This window comes from Melospiza melodia, chromosome 12 (assembly GCF_035770615.1).
Source record: "Melospiza melodia melodia isolate bMelMel2 chromosome 12, bMelMel2.pri, whole genome shotgun sequence".
Classification (NCBI taxonomy): Eukaryota; Metazoa; Chordata; class Aves; order Passeriformes; family Passerellidae; genus Melospiza; species Melospiza melodia.
In genome coordinates, this window is record NC_086205.1 from 6835811 (window position 1) to 6852205 (window position 16395).

Genomic DNA, 16395 nt, shown 5'->3' on the forward strand with positions numbered 1-16395 from the left:
GAGCTGAATATTCAAATGAGCTTTAGCTCAGGGATTCCTTTTCAGATTGAAGCAGAGTAGCCCACAAGTTGTGGCTTTATTTGAATATTTTTTCCTTACAAATCAATAATTCCCTCCAGGAGGCTGTTAATGTGCCACTGCTGCTGAGATTTCAAAAGTACCCAAGTTACATAAAGGGGGTGTCTGTTCCCCAACTATATAACTTAAACCAGCAGAGTTGTTTCTCATTACTGTCCCAGGGAAACTCATTTTTCTTTGAGAATAATTGCCCTGCCCTTGCCACTGACACTTTGGAATTCATTAGAGTGCTTTTGATGGGTGGCTGGTTATTTTCTTTGAATAGCAAGCCTATCTTAAAGGTTTTTACAGATAGTAAAAAAATGACACAGTGAGGTATTGTAACCCATTCTTCCTTCCTTGTGCACCTTTAGTATGGCAATGGCTTTTAAAAATTAACATATTTTAAAATTCATAATGTCAGCTTTTGCTCCATTTTGCTTCTTTGTGACATGAATACAGCATGTTTAAAATGGCCCCAATATGTGATTTTTTAAAGCCATAGACTTGAATTTGTTTTGTTTTCTGGATTTGGATTTTTTCTTCTGTAAACCTGTACAAATCTTGTCTTCCTTTTCAGTAGCAGAAGTGTGTGAATATCTGCTTTGTCAAGGGCTTGTGACATTAACACAGAACAATTACAGATAATTGCAAGGTTTAATCTCCATATAAAACATCACTGTTACCTGCCCTGGCTGTACACTGGATTTGCTGGGATGCACAAGGCCATTTCCAGCTTTTAGTAAAGTGCCTCTTTCTAAACTCTGCATATTTCCCAGCTGAAGCCCAGTTTGAGGCCTGGAATGAATTTGGAAACAGAAATCCCTTGAAAAGGCAGAGTTAGGGCTCTGTGTTCCCATCTTGGCAGAGCATGGCTTGTTTGTAATCAAGGTTTCTGCTAAGGACAGTTATTTACTGAGTGCTAAAAACTGCTGCTTTGCTTAAACACTTCCATACAGGGAAGAAGTTCCATAAAATTTATTTTAAGTAAGCATCTGCTAAATATATGGGAAATGCTGAAACTCCAGGAAGGTTTTGCTCAGGAACAGCAGAGTCACTGTGATAGCTGGCTCTTACCTAGTCAGGATGGATTTGTTCTGGACTCCACTCAACATTCCATCACTAGGAAAGTATTTTGGGGGATTTTAGGGTTTTTTTTTATTTTTATGGGCATTAAGCAAAATCTTTTCTTTTCTTTATTTTTCCAACATTCTTACAAAATTACTCAAAGCAAATAAGAAGTTTGTAGTACATATTTGTGTGTTTTCGTGTGTTTATCACCTACACTGCAGCTGAATATAAAATTTTAATTAAAAACAATATTTCAAGATAAGATGGAGTAAATGCACAAATAAACTTTCTGCTTCCTTGCAACCAGAAACAAGAAAAAGGTAGTGTTTCTCAAAAATAAATTTAGAGCATTAAAATTATTTAACTTTGATTCAAGAAGAAGTTAAGCAGTGTAATTATGACCCAGTGGTGTGCTGGAGTACAGGTCTTTCAGTATTTCCAGACTGCAGTTTGAAAGGGTTTTAACAAGTCAGTGTGAAGGCCAAGCCTAAAGATGTCTAGGAGAAAAATGACATTTTTAGGTGTTTCTGGTAAGGGTTTGGGGGAGATTGGCTTTTTGGTCATGTCAGCATAGGAAGGTTTTCTATTGCAGTCCTGCAGGATTCAGCTTTGTCTGGTTCATATTTTTATTTGGATTGGATTCTTTATCTGTGGTGTGAATTCTGTACATGTCCTATTCAGTTCCAGTCAAGCACAAACCCCAAGTGATGACTTTTTGTCAGCCTTGTGCTGTTGAAAGGCAGAACCACAACATCATCCAGACACAGTTTTCCTACCAATGTCACCACGGCGGGTCCTGTCAAAATCATTCATGACTCAGTGACAGCAGCTGAATTTAAACACCATAATTTTATCCTTTAAAATTCACCAAAAAATGAGAAAAATATACCAAAACCCACTTATATACTTTATTTTTTTCTTTGGGATCACATAAAGCTCACAAAACTCTGCCCACTCTACTGCCTCTGCTTTTTTTTTATCCTAAAATGAAGAAAAATGAACTTTGCCATCATGTTAAAAATTAAACTCATGTATTTCCGTGTTAAAAACTTACAGAGGTTTAGAGAAGAGGTTCCCTTTTGGCCCTGTTGTTGTCCCCTCATTCCAACATTCTTGATATCTATTTTTGTATATGTAGTTTCTCTTTTTTGTTCATTTCCAGATGAAGTTTAGGTCTGTGAAGCTCTTTACCAGCCTATAAATCAGTACCTGATATTTTTCAAACAAATTTACATATTTTCCTCAGAAAAATTCCTCTGTTCCTCCAGAGGAACAGAATATTTGTATCAAATACTCTGTAAATTTAATATTCTTATAGAATATTCATACTCAGGAAAAATATGAGATTTATCATCTTTGGGTGTGACAGATAAAATGTGAATAGCTGCAAAGCTGTTTCCTATGAAATGCTTTGTTTCTCAGTGACTGAAGCATTACTGATGTGAATGTCTGCAAACTGAGGCTGAAGCCATTGGAACATGAGCTGCTTCTGTGTACAGCCTGTGTAGATGCAGACCTTATGGAAAGAAAATTGTTTTGCATTTTGCACTCCTACAGAAATTTTTAATTACTTATACATGGAATTCATGTGCCTTTTGTTCTTCCATGCTCACAGGATGGACAGAACCCAGGTCCTCCTCCACTGATACCAGGCCTGGGCCAGCAAGGAGGACAAGGTCGTCTGGGCCCTCACAACCAAGGACCTGGTCTTAATAAAGGTAATTTAACATCTTGTCTGTTCTGCTGGGAGTCAGTCTCCTCAAAGAGGGGCTGTCCCAGCGCATTGCACCCGGGGAGAAATGGCTGCAGCACAGACCAGGGCCTTGGCTGAGAGAAAAGCTTCCATAGATGAGGGCTGGGCTATACAGGAAAAATTTTCCCAGAAATACTGTTTCATGTGAAAGGTATCCCATATGCTTTCTAGAACTGTGTGAACTGAATTGAGTTAGAAATGGTTACAGAAAGGTGCTGTGATTTTTCTCGTCCCTCAAGGCGACGCCCGCGGGCCACCCAACCACCACCTGGGCCCGCTGTCGGAGCGGCGGCACGAGCAGAACAGCGGCGGCCCCGAGCACGGCCCCGAGAGGGGCCTGTTCCGAGGGGGGCAGGACTGGGGCGATGGCAGGGACACCAGGGGCATGCCCGACAGACGGGGACCTCACCCCGACTTCCACGACGACTTCGAGCGGCCCGACGACTTCCGCGACGATTTCCACCCCGACAAGAGATTCGGCCATCGGCTACGAGAGTTCGAGGGGAGGGGAGGCCCGCCCTTGCAGGATGAGAAATGGAGACGAGGCGGGCCTGGGCCTCCCTTCCCTCCTGATCACAGGGAGTTTGAAGGAGGTGGTTCCAACCGGGGCCCTCCCGGTGCTTGGGAAGGAAGGAGACCTTCAGATGACAGATACCCGCGGGATCCCGAGGACGCGCGCTTCCGAGGAAGGCGAGACGAGAGGTAAGAGTAAATCTATTTCTCTTCCTTGGGTTAAAGGGTAAATGGAGGGAACTCTTTTATTCCTGGTTTCCTTTTCATTAAGGAGTCTATCTGTTTCAGATTTATAAACTGGAAACCAATAAGGAAATGAAAACTCTAATATACCTGAGTGTAGAGTCCATAAAAATCATTCAGTAATAGAAGAAAACTTGAAAAATGGTCATTGTACACAGCAGCTTCCGTGTCTTTAAACAGTAAGTAAAGAGAAGGGGGAAAGTTTGTAGAGAAGATCCAGTGACACAGGATGAAGACCTGAGACCGTTTTGATGAAAATTGAGAGGAGACTTAAAGGTTAAAATGACACTTTTGAACGCTAGAAGTGGATTTTGAGATTCTGTCTCCAGTCACAAACTACAGCATGACTGTAGAGACTGTAGGATGAGATGCAATGCCCTTGTAAGGAGCAGGAGCAGTGATGTGACTGCCACATAGAAGGGCCAGACTTACAGCATCTGTTGGACTGTTGAGACTATTTTTTCATGCATTTGCTTGTAGAAATTTTATTTCTTTCTGACTTATTTCTTAATGCCAAGCGAAGAACTCAAAAATAATCTGATTTACAGCAATGTCCTTGCCATTGCTCACAATCTCTGAATAAATCACAAAGGGATAAATTTGCTTTTAGTTACCAATGTAAATATGGAGGAATTAATGCTGTCACTGAAATTAATTATCAGCAAAATTGCTCCAGATTTATGTTAGTTTAATTAAATGAAATTTGGCCTCCAAGGTCTAAGCCTCTCACTGACCACCAACTCTCTATGTATAAGAACATGTGCTTGTTACAAATATGCTGTGGTCTCCACATAATGTGAATTTTGTGTGTTTTAGTTGCCTTTTTAATCATTTTCTTACATTCCTTTTACTTTGCATCTATACAGCTCTTCTTTTAGCTATTTTCTACCTAGCTCTGTAAGATGTAACTTCCTTTTGTGTGAAGAGTATGAAAAGAAATGAACAGTAACTTAAAGAAGGTAACAATTAAAGCCATTTTTAAAAAGTAAAGCCAGAGAAAATCCAGTTGGATGGTCCAGTGGTCCAATGGTCTGCATCACAGAACTCTAAAAGACACAGCAGACAAGACTTTTAGAAGCTCAGTAGAGATTTTTCAGATCCTATATTGAAAATGCTTAGGGACTGGCAAATATTTTATTATGATCCTGATTTTTAAAAAGTTTAAGGAAGGGAAACAAGAACCTTGTTACCTGCAAATCTGACTTTTGAACTAAGAGTATTCTATTTATCAGAGTACAAGTGTTTGCCCAGAAAGTTTGAAGTGAAATGGCACAGGGCTCTAAGAGGCTCACTGTGCTTGTAAATTTGATGATTTTCTTGGAATGAAGGTGAACTAGGTGCCATTTACTGCAGATGCTGTGGTGGACTTAATCCCAACCACTTGTTTAGCTGACTTGGTTTGAAATTGAGATTGTAACTGGTTTGATCAAGCATGAGAGGCAAATGTGTGTATGTGTGTTTCTCTCTAATTTCCCATCCTTTTCATCCCTGTCCTGTTCTTACTCTTTATCAACATGATGCTTCTACTGCAGAGACCTGCCTCTTCCTGCCTGCTAATCTGCACAGTGTGTAGTTGTGTACAGTAAGGTCCTAGGCCTCGGGGAAGAAGATGTGAGAGCAGTCAAACAGGAACTGCACCCGATGCAAGGCAGGGCTTTATGTGTGACTGATATGGAAAGGCAAATAAGGATATCCATAACACAATATTAGGAGCTGTGGCTGTGTCAGGCATAGGTTTTGTAGATCTCAAAACTCAACTGTGTCCATAAGTTGCCTGAAATAGGAAAGGCCCTGTTCCTGCAGCCCTGGGGCCTCGTGTTGAAAATCTTGGTAATTTCCAAGCTAAGTTGAATCACACCATATCAGTATTAAATTAGCAGGAGGCCCTCTAAGAAACCTCTAGAGGACTGTGCTCTTTCAAGGCTAAACAATATTGCTCTGTGATTATTTGAACCATTTGTACCTGAAACTGTTGAGTTTGTTTTCCCAAACCATCCAGGTTAATGTAAATGGTTCATGGTCCATACAAAGCACTCCTCCATCCACTGTTGTACCTGTACAGGCACAGCAGCCTCCTCTCTGTATTGTGTTTGTTTTCTGGGAGGTGGAGACAGACCTATTGTTTTTTATTAAAAACAATGTAAAAGTTGAAGAATATTGTATTGTGTTATGACTACTGTTAAAATATTTAAATTTGTAATTAAAAGGTTAATGTTGTTAAAATTCTAAATAAAAGTATCTAAAGTTTTGCTTGTAATAGGATGCACTGTGTCGTTAATGAGCTGGGGAAGGGGACGCTGCACACAGCCAACACCATGGGAATGCTGTGTGCTTCCAGTTCAGCCAGTGTGGAACTGGGAGCACTGGGGAGGTGGGAGGCACCTGTCACTGGGCAAGGAGAGCCCCACACCGTGTGCTGTCACTGAGGGGGGGCAGAGTAGCGTGGGGTGGCACGGTGGGGACACCAGTGTGCCTGCACCACCGAACACCTCAGCCAGGCTGGGACAGACAGGGCTGTGACACCCTCACAGGGCAGGGCTGAGCTGTGCAAACCCTCCAGGAGTTTGAACTGCTTGTGTCAGGAACAGAAGTGCCAGTTACTCACACAGCCAGCTGCAGGCTTACCTGGCATGGCACTGACAGCTCAGCAAGAGCCATTCTCCTCTCTGAAGAGCTGTCCCAGGCCCCAGTGCAGTGCTGGAGGAGCTGTACTCAGCTAAGGTGCTGTGCAGCACCCAATCAAATTCCTGAAAGATGCCCTTGGTACTTACTAGACAGCAGTTATCAATTTCAGGCCCATAATTACATTTTGCAACACAAAATTCATTACTGCAGTTAAATAAACTGCTCTTCAGGTTGCAGAATGCCACTGTGCACTGTTCAGCCATCACTGTGCCTGCAGATCCAGGGGCAATCTAGATGCATTTGCTAGAATTGTAAACTTGGAAGAATGGAATGAAAAGCAGAATTGTCTGGCAAAAGAATCATAGAACTAATAGGAATGAGATCCTGTAATGTTTTGTTATAGCCATGATTCTCATTGCTTCTGTGTTTTCAGTTTATGATGGAAATGGAAAGGAAAAAAGGGAAGGGGAATGTAAGAGCATCAGAGTTAAGGGGAACTCACACTTTGCCTTGCCTTACCTCACCTTGTATCTATCATCACTCATTGTTTTCCCACCTTTTCATTAAATGAATGCACTGTGTTTAATAATATTTTTCTTGTATGAAAAACCAACATAATCGTGGAACGAAATATGAGAGGAAGATTACAAAGCTTACTATCAAAGTGCTCAAAGGCAGAAATGAGCACTTTCACCTACAAATCCTGTTCTAGTAACTGTATGTGCTGTAGCATTAAGTGAAACAGTTTAGAAATGAGCTGATAATGAAACTGCCTCAATTATGCCTAAAAGCCACGTTTGTATCCTGTTCTTTGTTGTAGCTTCCGAAGAGGAGGACCCTCGAGGCACGAGGGCCGGGGACCCAGGGGCAGAGATGGCTTCCCTGGCCCTGAAGATTTTGGGCCAGATGATGCTTTTGACTCTCCAGATGAAAACTCCAGAGGAAGGGACCATGGTGCTCGGGGGCGAGGGCGAGGTGCTCCGAGAGGTAAGGGCAATGTTCTTCCACACAGAAACACAAGGATGAGGAAGGAAAGGCACTTCTTGGGCAGGTGACATTATTTTCATGAATACAATGTCTCTTCTCACTCCTGTCCCCTGCTTCTCTTACTGCTCAGGAGCTCGGAAGGGTTTGCTTCCTACTCCAGATGAATTCCCACGCTTCGAAGGAGGGAGGAAACCAGACTCCTGGGATGGAAACAGAGAACCAGGTAAAAAATTTGGTGAGGTTTGTAGACTTCTACAATATAATAACTTAAAAAAATATATTTTAAAAATCATGTATTTTTCCTGTACCTCACATTTGTTACCAGTAATTTACCATGAGAAAAACCAAATGCAGTTGTTTGGTCTTTAAATTTAGGAAAAAAGAACTATACAGAATTTAACTGTCTCTAAATACAGCTTATTGGATAAAAGTGATTGTGGTCTTAAAGCCTTGATTTTCAGTTGTGTTCTTGTACAGTCCAGAACTGCCCAGGCAACTATCACCTCTGGATGACTGAATCACATGTCATGGGGTTTTTTAGAATATCTTTATTAATGCCAACAGTAATCTTTCTCTGTGTTGGTATCTTTTCAGCTGCAATGTCTGACAGCTTGTATTTGCAGTTGTGTTACTAAAGGCAGCCCCATATGGGGCAAGACAGAGCTGTAGAATACCATAGAAAGCAAAGCACAAGTGACACATGAATAAATAAAGGTGTGATTGTCTCTAAAATACATGGAAGTATCTTATACTGGAAAGAACACTTTTTATATGCCACATTTTTCTTTCCCATCATCTTTAAAAGCTGGTTTACCTTTATTTTTTTATGTTTTAGCTTATGTTTTACCTTTAGGTTTTTTACTGAAAATGGGACAGAGGAGAAGCTTTACATAATTTTAACTTCAAACTGTGTGCCAAACAGTGTGGGCAGTTTGTAAATTTATGTGGCTGCCTTCAAAAATAAAGAATAATGATGCAATAAACATTACTTATCTTGTGTTTTCATGCACAGGTCCTCGTCCAGATCACCCTCCTCATGATGGGCACTCTCCAGCCAACAGAGAACGTTCCTCCTCACTCCAGGGCATGGACATGGCCTCACTGCCACCACGGAAACGTCCCTGGCACGATGGACCAGGAACCTCTGACCACAGGGACATGGATGCTCCAGGTGGCCCTCCAGAGGAGAGGGGCAAAGGTAAAAAGCCCCTTTGATTGCAACCCTTATGTAACACTGGAATGTATTTTCAGTATTAAGTGTATCCAGAACTTCTCTGTTCAGAGGGGATAAAGCTGAGCTGGTAAATATCTGATGTTACCAGCTGGGAAGTTACAGACCAGTCTTACAGGAACATAAGAACAGAGGGATTTTCAAACATCAAATCCAAATCTTGTCTCCAGCACTGCAGAATCCTCTTCTTTATTACCCTGTTGAAAAGTAGTTGGTTTTTGATTCCCTGTTACTCCAGCTGGAAAACTCATTAAGAGCATTTTTCTCTCATCTTCAGAATAGTTGTTTATTAATATTAATGCTTGTGATGTTATTCTTTAACTCAAATTTAAGAACATTGAGCCTAGAGTGATATGTCCCTGAAGTGCTCTCTAAACCTCTAAGATCTCACTTACTAAAACATTTTTTTTATATTTAATGGCTTTCCAGTTACCTTTTGTGTAAGAATCATCTAAACTTTTGATATATACAACATCCATGGACAGACTTCTAAAACTTAATTGAAGCAGACTATGCTTTAAAAGAAAAAGAGGGAAATTGTTTTTCCCTTGATCTATACTTATCATTCACTAATTTAATTTGATGTCTTGTGTGGTAATGAATGTTGGTTCCTGTTATTACTGAATGCCACCTCTGATTGCACTGAACTCCACCACTTCCAGCCTGAACCAGCTCTTCTCCAAGTCAGAGCTCTGATTTTTTTCTTCTTTCTAGAAACTGTTCTCTTTCACTATCCTTGTTACTCTGTATGCGCTATTTTGAGTTTGAAATTATCCTTTTCTAAATTAAATGAGGTAACTAGGAATTGCACACACTGTTTAAGATGTGGTGTAACCATGCATTTCTACAGTTCTCTTGTACTTGTTCCACTTTCTCCATTCTTTCCTCACAGTTCCTGGTGTTGTAGTTCCCTCTAAGTGGTCCCATGTTTCTGTAACCCACAGAACACATTCTTTTGGAGTCAGTGCTGTTAGCATCACACCAGTTCTTGATCCTATTTCTTACAGATCTCAGGGCTTCTGTTCTCTTGTGTAAATACTTTAATGTCCTCACATTGACTACCCACTGTCAGGTAGTGATCAGTGACAAACATCCTTCTCATTTGGCTGCTGAGCTGGCAGCCTGCAGCTGGATTTGTTGCTGTCAGACTGCACAGCTTTGTCTCTGATGCCATTGAACACTGAATCCCAGCCCACTTCTCTCACCACTGTGAGAGCTCATTCAGTTTTAACTGCCTGTCACTCCCCCTCTGCATGGACTCTGTTCCCAGGTTGATAAAACTTCTCTGATAAAACTTCTGCTGATAAAACTTCTCTATCATTATTTTTCCTTCCATATCACATGCTGCAGTTCTCAATTTAGCCAGCATCTATCAAATCTGTAAAGATTCCTTTTCCAGCTTCAGTAATGATTGTGGTAACTCTGTCAGATTCTTTGTTAAAGTCAAAACAATTGTTTTCCAGGCACAAGTGTGTAATTAATTCATAATGTGCTAAAGAAAGTTTAGAATGATGGCAGAAAGCCTGATAAACCATGAACAATTCTTCATATGTGGTCTGTGTCACCTTCAGTTGTATTGGGAAAGTCTTTTGAGATTAAAACTTCATGAATGTTTCTGTGAAACAATTTGGTGACTGTTTTACATGGAACCATCCAGTCAACAAAAATCACTCTTGCTAAAGTGCAGCAAAAATACCTGAATTTAGCTGTAGTATGTGTCCTTAAACAAAGTTACAACTGATTTTGTTTTCTCAAAATACTGCTTCTTATTATAGGCTAATGAATTGGGTTGGGGTTTTTTGTTGTTCATAGGAAATATATAAAAGGAAAAGGTATGTGAGAATTAGAAAATTCTGTTCTGTGAGAATTAGAACATTCCATTCCTGGCAGTAAGAGCTTGAGTACTTTTTGTTCCAGGTTAGTAGTAAAATAAAGCATTTTTCTATTACTTTTAGCAAAAAATTGAACAAAACAGTAATGTTACTCACGATCTTCACCATCAGCCTCAACTGTCTCAATTTGTCAACAGTGCAATGTCTTTGTTTAGGATTAAAAAAAAAGTATTTTGCAATGAAAACATGGAGAGAACCACATTGTTAGCACAAGAACTGGCAGTTTTGGAGGAAAAGCTATCATTATTCTGACTTCATTTCAGTGCCTGCTGACAGTATCAAATACAAGCTCCTCTAATTCCCAACGAATTGATTGTTGTCCACTTTCTGAACTGTAATGGAGACACTAAATCTGTGTAAGAAAATTGTACTGAGGGAGGAGGCATAAAATTGCAGGTCTCAGCTGCAGCTGGTTTATGAATGATGGCACCACAGTAGAAGCAGCTCAGTGTCTGGCATGTCTGAGAAGAGACTCAGCTCAAACTCACACCAGTAACTGGCTATGCTTCCTTTGCAGGACGAGGAAATTCGGGACCTTCACAGAGAGCGCCGAAATCTGGGAGGTCCAGTTCTCTAGATGGAGACCACCACGATGGATTCCACAGGGAGGAAGCCTTTGGTGGAGGCCCTGGGGCAGGCAATAACCCTTCTCGAGGAGGAAGGAGCAGCAGCAACTGGGGAAGAGGAAATAACATGAACTCTGGCCAGTCCCGGAGAGGAGGATCTCGGGGCGGCCGGGGCCGATAGAAGAGGCTTTGACTGGGTCATGCCCAGTCCTTGTGGGACAATATTTAAATAGACTGCTACTCTGGACTCACCTGCAATGCCACGAACCTGGATTCTTAACTGGGATAACTGAATGTGCATTAGTTCCTAACAAGGGTCTTTCTTTTCCTGAACCAGTCATTTGCCTCTAGCTGCAATATTGTAGCTACCTTTGTTTTGTTCTTTCCACTCCCATTCCCCTCACTTTTTTGTTTTTGTCAAGAGCTGGAATTTCTTTTAAAAGTGTTGTGGAACATGGAGCATCTCCACAGATTTCAGTTCACCTCCAGACAGAAACTTGTTTCTATATGTACAGTTTGTCAAAGAGTTACGTTGGTTTTGTATGAATACAAAATGTAATTTGCGCAAAAATTAACAAAAAAAATCAACAGTGTGTGATTCTTTACTCACCTATTACTACAGAGGGTTGCATTTAGGCAAACTTGTGTTTCAGATGGAGCAACAGTACTACCTCCTGAAATCTCAGCCAGTTAAAATACTGAGAGATGATTCCTAGGGCTTTGGTTTATCATGTACAGAGGAGTTTCATTTTCACCTTTAGCCACAGCTGTCTGCAATGGTGCTGAGGTCAAAATTCCAAAATGCAGGCAATCACCACTGCTTGCTTGTCTGCCATCCTGAAACAGAAAAGAGTGGAATAGTGTTTAGAACAAGTTGTCAAAGACATAGCGTGAGTTACATAACCTGGATCCTAAGACAGACATCACAGCAAAGATTGGCATTCTGCACTTCACCTAGCAAGCCACAGATTTTTGTTCAGAACAGCATCTGTTTACAGAAACTGAGACAAAGTTTAGCAGCTTGATTGGTATGTTTTACAGCAGCTGTGTGACACACTGTTTAAAGCTATGGGTGTTCAGCAGAGTCTGGTGCAGTAATTGCTGAAGTGCAATATATCACTTCAATAATAAGTTTTTTAAGTGTCTTTTTCTTTAGGATATTGTTACTTGGTTTTACTAAAGGAGGGAAATGAGAGGAGTTATTCCTATTTCCCACATTTCATAATAAAGCTGCTTAGCAACCATGAGTTTGTTTTCCCCATAAATCATTCCTATTAATCATCTCCAGCCACTGTGTTATCAGAAGGCTCCTTTAGCACCTAAAGCCTCAGTGAAAATGTTATCACCTAAGTACTTATTGTACAGGTACCCCTCAGGAAGGTCCTGTATTGAAAGTAGAGCATATAATGAAAAAGCACTACCAGGCTTCCCTCTCTCCTGCCTTGAATTTGAGGCTATAATCAGGATGAGGCAGTTCTAGAGGCTCCTGCAGCCCAGTAACACACAGAGCTGCTGCAGGGTTACCAAAGACTGGCTCAAGTCCTGATGTCCCATCTTCCTCAAAGACACCAAAGCACAGATGCTTAACTGCTGTTCTCTTGGTCCAGTCAGTCACTTTTTACTTGGTTTTTAATTTCTAGTGTACCAAATCACATTTGAAAATTGTAACTGATCATTAGCCTATAAAATCCTTGTCATAGGGGTCAGGAGAGACAGAATGGTCTATAAGGAATTAACTAGAAACAACTGAGATGCATCAGATATGACAGTTTGTCCCTTGAGAAAAAATGCTGTTCAGCTCTATCTGAAGGACTTTGGGCACTTTGGGTGTTGGTCTGGGAGTTGGGATTTGTCCTGAAGTTTTCATGAGAAATACTAGTTATTTAATCACTGGCAAAGAGGAAAGCTTGCCCTCTTTTTTTTTATTTTGCAAGGCAAATTTATGTTTAAGGGGCTGAGGTCTAAGACCATATGAGTTAGAGGATGAGCTTTAGGCTTTAATTAAACCACAGTCCTCTACCAAAACAAGGTAAAGTGTATCTAACAAGAGAAAACTCAGCTTTATCTAGACAACTTATATTTCCTCTGATGACTGTCTAATTCTGTAAACAACTGTGGTACTTAAGTAATGCTCTTCAAGGGGCAGCTTTTTAAATGGAGTTTTGAGTATTTCACAATCATATGCTCAAAAAGTCCTAAGAAAATTTGATTACTAGATGTAGTTTCTACAGAATCTTAAAAGGTAACAGCATAGCAGAAGATACAGAAATGGCTTCCCATTCTGTGATACCATGACCCACTATTACTGGGAAATGGGCACAGTTATTTAATGGGATTATACTTCTGTATTCCTCAGGTCATGTTATTTTACCAGTGCTGCACACAGACTCTTATGCTCTACCTGTTAGTTCAGAGGTTGTCTCAAATTTAATTTTACACTGCTGTTAGGAATTAAATTAATTTTATATACTGTAATTTAAAAATTGTAAAAACAAGAGAGCTAATTTAATGCTATTCTGATAGCTCTGATATACATTCTTAATGGAAAAAAAATTAGTGAAATGTCTATACTGACAATTGGACACAAATATTTTTATTAAAATGTACACTTAAGCACCCCTTTAACAATTTCAGTTTAATTCAGAAAAGTATTTGGTAAATCTGTTAAAACTAAATAGTGATAGCAGGTAAGTATTGCAGTGGCTTTATTTCTCCACGAGGCACAAATGCTCAGTGAGAACTCCCTGTGGGCTCTGTGCAGTGAGGCCCCGGGTCCCATTTCCCTGCACGGGTCCAGTGCCCGGCCCGAGCAGGAGCAGCCAGCTCTGTCAGCCTGAATTCAGCACCTCTAAGGCAGCTCAGTTTCGGCACTGAAGCAGAGCTCCAGTTACTGGCAAATCTATTTTTGAAGGTCAGGCTGGGACAAGTAAGCAACTCCTGCCCAAGTTCAGAGAGCAATATCTAAACACAAAAATGAAGTTGTAACAGCTGAAGCTCCCGCTTTAAAGCCCAGTTTGGTCCCTTACAGCAGTACCTGCAAACGCCGATGCTGTTACCCAACATCAGCACTTTGCATCCTCTCATCATCATGCAGGAACACCCCCTCCCCTTACAATTACGGGCAGTGTTTGTCACCCACAGCCCCAGGAAAGTTTGTTTCACTTACTGGATGGTTATTTTAAAGCTGCTTTATAGAGAGAAATGCAGTTCAGTGGCCACAGTCTTCGTATTCACCACTGGTCTGAGGTGACAGCAAAACCAGTATGTGTTCATAGTGTAGGGGTCAGCACAAAATGAGGTAATACCAGTTAACTTTTCAGTGTTCTCCCCTAGCCTCGATCGCGTTTTGCTAAATCATCTTCGTGTTTCAGCATCCGTCAGCCTTGCGCACCTCAGCCGCTCCTCAGTCCTCAATGCCGCCGCATGGGCTCCGACCGCGCTCCGCAGCCGCCGCCGCCACACGGCCCCGGGCTGGGGAACGAGCGGGACGCTGCCAGCTCCCCACCGAGAGGTGGAGCGGTGCCAAGCCGTGGCTATGGAGCTGGCAGCGCGGTGAGGCAGATACCGAGCCCGGGGGCGGCTCGGCAGGCTGACACCGCGCACTGCAGCTCCGAGTCACCGGGGCCGCTCCGGGCTGCCAGCCCCGCTGCTGCTGCTCCTCGAGCGCTGGCGAGGAAAACGCGCCGGGACGCGGAGGAGGCGAAGAGAAGCGGCGTTCCCGTCTGGGAGTCGGCTGGCGATCCGGGTCCGTGCGCGAGGGACTCCCGCGGGGCCGCGGCCGCTCCTCCCCGGCGCGCCGGGCTCACAGCGGCAGCGCCGCCTTGCCTCGGCCGCACACGGCGGCGCGGAGCAGCCCGGCCAGGCGGCGCAGGCCGGCGGCACCTCCGGGCAGCGCGGCCAGGAGCGCGGTGGCGGCGATGCCGAGCTGCGCGGCGGCGCCCAGCGCGGTGAGCGCGGTGCTGCGCAGCGCCAGCGCGGCGTACAGCGTCCCGAAGAGCGCGCCGAGGTAGAGCAGCGCCCCGCGGCCGGGCTCCCGCAGCAGGCGGGCGGGCCCGCGGAGCAGCGCGGCGGCGCCCAGCGCGCACAGCGAGCCCAGCGACCAGAGCAGCGCGAACTTGCGGGCGCGCAGCAGCAGCAGCGGCACGCACAGCCCGGCCAGCCCGAAGCACAGCGCGGCCAGAAGCACGCATAGCCCGCTGCCCGCCAGCCGCTGCCAGCGCGACAGCCCCGGCAGCCACGGGTCCTCCTCTCCCGTCCAAGGCCACACCGTGGCGCCCGGGGCACTGCCCGGCGGGAACGGGTTCAGCGCCCCCAGCCAGGCCCGCAGCCCGCCGCCGTCCCCCGCCTCCTCCTGCGAGCCGCCGGCCGCCGGCGCTGCGGGGACCGCGCTGGGGCCGGTGGCGGCAGCAGCGGCCTTGGACTGCGCGAGGTACTCGTGCAGCTGCCGGCCCAGGTCCGCCATGGCGGGGACGGCACCGGGCGCTACAGCGCTCCCTCCGCCCACGCCGGCGCCGCCATTTTCCCGGGCAGGGGCCACATCCGGGGCACGGCAGAACACGCGGCCGCAAGCCGGGGAGAGCGGCGCGCATGCGCCGGGGAGCGTGGGGCGCAGGGCGCGTGCGCGGGGGTCGTGAGGGCTCTGAGGGCTGGGGGAGCTGAGAGGGCGATGAGGGCGAGGGGATCTGTGGGGGCTGTGGAGACTGCGAGAGCTCTGCGCTGTGAGGGCTGTGAGGGCTGTCTTGGGCTCCCTGAGGGCTGTGTTGGCGCGAAGGGCTATAAGCCTGGGATTAGTCTGTCAGTGATTGACAGGCAGGACTAAAAGTGATTGACAGGCGGGATCAGCCCAGGAGATGGATTGACAGGCGGTACTAAGAGTAGTTGACATGTAGAGGCATCCACTCAGAGTGATTGATGGGCAGGGCCAGGGGTGGTGAGGGGCAGCCTCAGCCTCCCAGGGTTAGTACAGGCAGGGCCATGGGAGTGCTCCCAGCTGCCCACAGACACTGGAGCACCGAAACAGTCTTCCATAGCCAGGCTTCTGTGGCTGAAATTGAGATTCCACCTCCCAAAACTGAACACCCGAGCATTACTCCCAGACAAAAGCTGCCAGACTGACAGGTCTCACTGGCCTTGGCTTCCTGGGGGTGGCCTCTCAGCTGCCCCACAGACACTGGGGCTTTCCTTCCTTCCAGCCAGGCAGCCAGGGCTGACAGTGAGATTCCACTTCTCTCGCCCCACACAAGAGCTTATCTGTTGCTTGTTAACTGATCAGATATCTCAAACAGGACATGCTGTCTTGTATTGAGTTATTTTGGTGCCATGGGGTTAAGACTGGTCTGGCATCTGGAAGATAAAGCTGGATATCTGATTGACAGACACCTCACTTTATAAAAGCTGCACCAAACTTTGACAAAGCAGAAATTTTCTGTACTTTTTCTGGAATTGTGCAGAGTTTCT

General features: G+C 44.3%; 2 protein-coding genes and 1 long non-coding RNA gene across 4 annotated transcripts in view; 1 reads left to right on the top strand and 2 right to left on the bottom strand.

Annotated features, from left to right (window-relative positions):
* The window catches only part of WDR33 (WD repeat domain 33), a 69071-nt gene extending 57520 nt beyond the window's left edge, over window positions 1-11551 (top strand). Inside the window, exons 18-23 of the mRNA XM_063166545.1 lie at window positions 2744-2846; window positions 3121-3583; window positions 7083-7249; window positions 7380-7472; window positions 8262-8447; window positions 10890-11551. Of these exons, the coding sequence (XP_063022615.1) occupies window positions 2744-2846; window positions 3121-3583; window positions 7083-7249; window positions 7380-7472; window positions 8262-8447; window positions 10890-11119 (1242 nt within the window). The 3' untranslated portion in view covers window positions 11120-11551. The remainder of the gene's footprint in view (window positions 1-2743; window positions 2847-3120; window positions 3584-7082; window positions 7250-7379; window positions 7473-8261; window positions 8448-10889) is intronic.
* Window positions 6820-14729, bottom strand: LOC134423530 (uncharacterized). Of its 2 annotated transcripts, XR_010029147.1 has the most exons (5): window positions 14105-14719; window positions 11549-11775; window positions 10861-11046; window positions 8239-8677; window positions 6820-7449 (listed from the first exon to the last, which is right to left on the bottom strand). It is a non-coding gene; the product is annotated as an uncharacterized LOC134423530 (long non-coding RNA). The 2 variants fall into 2 exon arrangements; XR_010029146.1 differs by having other exon boundaries at window positions 8239-11046; window positions 14105-14729.
* Window positions 14730-14740: 11 nt separating this feature from the next.
* On the bottom strand, window positions 14741-15441 carry SFT2D3 (SFT2 domain containing 3). The gene has a single exon (XM_063166546.1). The coding sequence runs from the start codon at window positions 15398-15400 to the stop codon at window positions 14741-14743; it is 660 nt and encodes a 219-aa protein (XP_063022616.1). The 5' UTR covers window positions 15401-15441.
* Between the last annotated feature and the right edge of the window lie 954 nt (window positions 15442-16395).